The 6,000-nt window shown below is 34.1% G+C and overlaps 1 protein-coding gene across 1 annotated transcript in view; it reads left to right on the top strand.

Annotated features, from left to right (window-relative positions):
• LOC125671964 (acetylcholine receptor subunit alpha-like) overlaps positions 1 to 5,511 on the top strand; it is a 29,341-nt gene extending 23,830 nt beyond the window's left edge. Inside the window, exons 3-8 of the mRNA XM_048907969.2 lie at positions 2,086 to 2,324; positions 2,510 to 2,619; positions 3,210 to 3,667; positions 3,846 to 3,932; positions 4,117 to 4,235; positions 4,414 to 5,511. Of these exons, the coding sequence (XP_048763926.2) occupies positions 2,086 to 2,324; positions 2,510 to 2,619; positions 3,210 to 3,667; positions 3,846 to 3,932; positions 4,117 to 4,235; positions 4,414 to 4,878 (1,478 nt within the window). The 3' untranslated portion in view covers positions 4,879 to 5,511. The remainder of the gene's footprint in view (positions 1 to 2,085; positions 2,325 to 2,509; positions 2,620 to 3,209; positions 3,668 to 3,845; positions 3,933 to 4,116; positions 4,236 to 4,413) is intronic.
• Positions 5,512 to 6,000: the final 489 nt, after the last annotated feature.

Genomic DNA, 6,000 nt, shown 5'->3' on the forward strand with positions numbered 1-6,000 from the left:
CCTACAATTGGTTATTATCACGTGACCGTGGTGTGTAAATGTCAAATATAATCGGTCGTTCCGGCACATCCCGAATGTTCCGTATTCTACGTCACGCCAGTTTTTAACCAGAGCGTACTATGCATGTGATCTGAATCTTTAAAATATTAGCAGATATTTAAATTTATTTAGTTATAATTTTGAGTTCATCCTATTTAACTAATTTAGTTTTATAAATAGTAAACGAACACTAGAAGCAATGCATAGAGTTGCAGACAATATAAAAGTAATTACTTTATCAAAAATACACACACACCCCTTCTTTTTATATATGTGGATTTCTGAAGAAAAACAATCAAATCGGTTAACACAATATGAACGGTTCATAAAGTAAAGTCAGATGTGAAAACATTTAATTAAGATGTAGAATTTAATTACTCATGGTTATCAATTCCATTACATAAAGTGTTGACAACTTCTGTACAGTAAAATCTAGGCAATATCAAAATGATGGGTTTTCAATCACTAGCTGGGCGTTAATTTGTGGTTGAAAACAAAACTGAAAACACTGTCAGGTAGTCATCCATTTTATTTTCTAAAATAGATTTAGAGGTCTTTCTCTTGGCAAACAACAATATTTAACAATCTTTAAATTGTAGTCACTGTATCTGACCTGAAGAACAGTATTGATACACAATGATATATAAATTTTCAGTTACTTTGTACGGGTTTTATCAATGCTTAAACGTGTTCCCAATGTTATTTTCCCTGGAACTTGTTCTTATTCTTGCATTCTGCCCAAAGTTGGAGCTTCGTGTTTCTATTGAAATTCAATTCAATACCGTGATGAATTTGAAAAATTCCAAAACTTTCACTAAATTGATATAAATTGTGTATGTATGATTGATTTACATTGTTAAAACACTTTATGATATGGATTTTTCCCGTTATATATTTTTGTGTGTATTCAGACCTTAATCAATCTTCCTAACAGAATTATTTGGATGTTCTATCATCCCCTAAGCCATGGGAAAATCTGTATGTGTGTTCCGTTTTTTAACCTTTTAATAAAAGTTATGAAACAGAGTCATTCAGGTCCAGTCAATAAAATGCATTACATGAAAATACTTACAGACTTAGTGAATTACCTTCAATTACAGGTGCTGCATTTCGTGAATAATCAATACCAATACCCCCTCCTACCTTATCGCCTCGAAAGGTTGCAGTTCGCTGATAATTGTTTGGCGCTTCTGATGAACTAATTCAAACGGCAGTATACGTGACGGTCAAATCGAAATGAAATCATTTTTTCACAGTTGCTAACCAGTGTTTCAGACCATTTTGAATGCGCAGTTACCACACTATTTCAGTAATAACTTTGGTACATAAAAAGAAAGGAAAGTCCGCGATACGTTCCAAACGGAAGTTCTAAAGAGAAAGTAGTTGTTCAATGTGATACGATATTTCAGTGAAAGATTATTTTCATTTTGTTAGAAGGGCGAGAGTGGGTGAAAAATAAAACAAAGAAGGACAACTCTTTCCTTTTCAGGAAATAATTCGTAGTTTTTCCTGAAACTACGAGTATTTTACCCCATGAAAGTAAATGACATTACGGCATTGCATTACGTCACATTTTGCGTTTATTTCAAAGTAAAGTGTTATGACGCAAAATGTAATTACGATGGCTTATCGAAACATTTTTGCATACAACACATTTTATCTTATCATTGAAACATGTAAATCAAGCTATACACGATTCCAGCAAAAATTAAGGGGGTTTGTCACTTTCTTTTGATGAGGCAGATACTAATTTCTTACCGTTGCGACCTAAGTTCGATCCTCGTGGTCGGCAGTGGTTGTATGTGAGCGATTGTGGTGTTTTTTTCCCCTCTCGGATACCTTGTTTTCCTCCGGATACTCCATTAAGATTAATCTTAGCATTCTGAACATACAAAATAACAGTATCTTGCTTTCCAGTAATGTGTATTTCATTTTTTTTTTAAACTTTAAAATGACGATTCGTTGTGGTATAAAGAAGGAACTATAGGTATTGATGTATATTTTGTCATCAACCTAAAGGTTACCAGAAACTTTTAAATATTTTAGGTCACTCAACATTGATTTCGTTGGTGGAAGCCAATGCCAACCATTCTTTTACCTTGGTGTCCAAAGAGAAACAGCTGATCAAGTTTCTACTGGATCGGTATGCAGAGTTTGGGCGTATTGGCAGACCCGTTATTAACACATCAGAGATCATTACAGTCAATTTTGGTCTTTCTCTGATCCAAATTCTGAGAGTGGACGAGAAGAATCAGGTCTTAGAAACCAATGTCTGGGAGACCTTTGTAAGAAGCAGAATTATACTTGTATTCTTTTTCATAATCGTGTATCTCAAAATTCAAAGATTAACACAAAACTGCTCTCAATATGAAAATTGTAAAATAGTTTGGTTTTCTTTGATGTGGTTTAATAATTTTCAAACATTGAATTTTTAAAGAGCATTATCTTTTTAATAACTACCGTATTTCAGACTTGGAAAGATGCACTGCTGACATGGAATCCAGATGACCATGAGGGAATTAAAAAAATCCGCGTTCCATCGGACTTAGTGTGGATCCCGGATCTCAAACTTTACAATTTGTATGTACTGCTGATATTTGATAAAACATAAGGTGTTGTATTCAATTTATGAGCCACCAGGTACCACCTACAGTATAGATGATGCATGTCAGGATCCACCTATTTACCTTGTATTAGAGCAATAGGAATTATTTTCTTTCTTGTTTCGAATGTGCTGACTGTAATTTACTGACAAATAACAGTATAGTAACAAGAGTTACTTGCCCTTTACTCAGGTTTATAGTGCAACTTTCTTGGGATATTGCAGCCAAGTTTAAAAATCAATATCTTATTTTACTATTGTATGAGTATAATTCTAAATTGATTAAAAAATTGCCGATCCTAGAAATTCGATGTGCGTGAATGACATGGACATCCTCTTAATTGTATTCTCATGTGGTGATATTACAAAGGGAAAACGTAATATGATGGTTTCGTTACATCTAGCGAAAAAGAATTATTAAAAGAAATTTTCAGAAAATTTCTGATATGGACTCCGATAAAACATTATTCAAAGGTATCAGTATTGCGCAGAGTAAATGTGTAATCTATGGTGAACACATGACATATCCTGATTAATTACAAATAATAATGATCAATAAATTTTGCAGTGCGGACCCGCGGTTAAAAGAACAGCGAGAAACACTAGTTGTCGTGGAATCGGACGGATCTACTCTATGGATGCCACAAGCTATTCTTCGCAGCAACTGTCCATTCAGTACAACCTACTTTCCTTTTGACACACAGACGTGCAAACTGAAATTTGGTTCCTGGTCATACGATGGAACCCAGCTGGACCTGGAGTTCTTTCAGGGCGTTCATCAAATGTCTCTTACGGATTATCTCAGTGCGACAGAGTGGGATATCATTGACAATTTTGCAAACAAAACAGAATTTTTCTATGAATGTTGCCCAAATCAGCCGTATCCAGACCTGACCTTCTATGTTCAGATAAAGAGAAAGGTTGCCTTTTACTCGTTCATTTTAATTTTGCCATGTGCTTTGTTGTCTTTACTGACATTAGTGATATTCTGGGTACCACCCGAGTCTCCTGCAAAATTAGTTCTTGGTAAGAAATATATCATTTGAGGCAACCAGTAATGTGAATATAACGTCATTGATACTGAATGATTACTAATAACAAACTATCGATTTATCAAATATTCATCAAAGAAAAGTATGTTAAACAAAGTATGTACAAAACCATTATCCTCATTGTAAGTGTCTACTTTCATCTCGTTATACAGGAATGAATGTATTTGTTGCCTTTTTCGTCTTGCTATTACTGTTGGCAGAATCAACACCTAAAGCTGCGGAAAGTGTTCCATTGATTGGTATGTCTTAGAAATCATCCTGTCGGAATTTAATACTGGTGATCCTCACGACACCCAATAAACTATATAGCAAGCAAGAATTATTAATCGTTACGTAAAAGACAGAATTTTGCATCTTTCTTTATACGAACATTGTTCACTAAACTAAAACGGGTCTTTGATCATTTTCATGACATATTTACAGGAACGTACTTCTGTCTCAGCATGATAATGATCACCCTTTCCACAATCCTATCCGTCATAGTGACAAACATGTTCTTCCGAGGTGTTCGTATCAACCGGGCACCTGCTTGGCTTCGCACGGTTAGTATGAATGTTGATGTGTATTTGGAAAGAATGTTTAGACTGTCATCTATAGCTAGTTTAACAAAATTAAAATTAAGTGAAGAAATTTCATAAAGTATGGTTTACCTAAAGATACTAATAGCTAATGCCAAACTAGTGTGCAACTTTTCTCTATATGGTTTCTTTATTTTTTCAGTTTATGATCGATATTGTTGCCCGGATATTTTTCATCCGAAGCATGCTAATTGAGGACCAGCTGATGGAATCGTCACAAAAAGTAGTATGTTCTCAAGTTCGTCTTCTGAATGACGGGAAAGAGGAGCAGACGTTTAGGCTGCCCAAACCCCCTTCTATGCAAAACACAGGACTCCAGCAGAATTCGGGCCTGCCACAAATGTTTGAACAAAACAATTTTCATACAAATCCTGATAGCAACGAAAACGACAGGCTTGGTATACTCAAATCCAGTCTGGCAACTGACCTTCGTAAAATTCGTGAAATTCTGGAATATCACAAGGACAAAAAAGAAAAGGCAGAGAAGAAAGAGAAATATCTAAGAGAGTGGCGGGTTATCTGTTGCGTCACCGACCGCTTGTTCTTCCTGTTGTATGTTTTAATCAACGTCACGATGATCATTGTCATTTTCTACGGAATCAATTGAAAGTTGAATGCCATCCTTCTTTAATAGTATTACTAATCAGTTTGTGGTAATTTGTGTGTGTGTGTGTTCTATTATGCATTAGGGATGGGGTTAATTATACACCTATGTAATTGAATTAATATTACAATTATTTTACCAAAACTTTCCTTTAAATTACAATTACTACCATCTAAAGGTGCGATTAATCAAATTACAATTATTTTACTGAAGTAATTGATTATATCACAAATTACATTTCTATCAGTTTTCAAAATTTAATTCGTGGATATTATAATAATAGAAATGGACAACAGATCTTCAGCCATTGTAATGTCCTGTTGTCTAAAGTCTCCGTGGTGTATCAGACCCGGGTTTTCTCTGAAATACAGTAACAGTGAAAGATTCAAAATCTAATTACGTCATTTAAACATGAAATAAAAATTCAATATTTACCATCATATCAATTCTAATACATTAATTTCCCTTTGGTTACCCTAAATTAATTTTCATGACGAATTAAAAATATAATGAATTTGTGCGTCACAAAATCAGATACCACTTCCCCGCCTCCTGGTATAATGGAATACATTCGATGCACTTAACCTTGAAAATTTCTGCCCTGGGAATTAGGGGGTACCTCAAAATGCTTAAACCCACCTGCCATGACTGGGTGGGTGGGGGGAGGGGGGGGGGTAATGATCGTCATTTAATACGTCGTCTGTGATCAGTTGTTTGAACCGACAGGTTGAGAAGGTAGTTTAATCCACAACTACTAGTAATGCGTATATTGCTGAAAAGTATTTTTCCTTCTTATCAACAATAAAATTAATTTATATTTCAAGAATACATAATAATTATGTACATTTTGTAAAATAACAAGATGGGGGGAAATGGTTTAGAATTCTAAACTGATTGAACTTTTGATTCCACTGTAAGATTGAATTAAATGTAATTGAAAAGTAATTGGAATGTATTTGGAATTACATGTGATTTTTCTAAGTAATTAATTGAATTACGATCACTTGTAATAAAGAATAAAGAATTACAATCACTTGTAATAAAGAATTACAATCACTTGTAATAAAGAATTACAATCACTTGTAATAAAGAATTACAATCACTTGTAATAAAGAATTACAATCA

Source organism: Ostrea edulis, chromosome 4 (assembly GCF_947568905.1).
Source record: "Ostrea edulis chromosome 4, xbOstEdul1.1, whole genome shotgun sequence".
NCBI classification, from domain to species: Eukaryota; Metazoa; Mollusca; class Bivalvia; order Ostreida; family Ostreidae; genus Ostrea; species Ostrea edulis.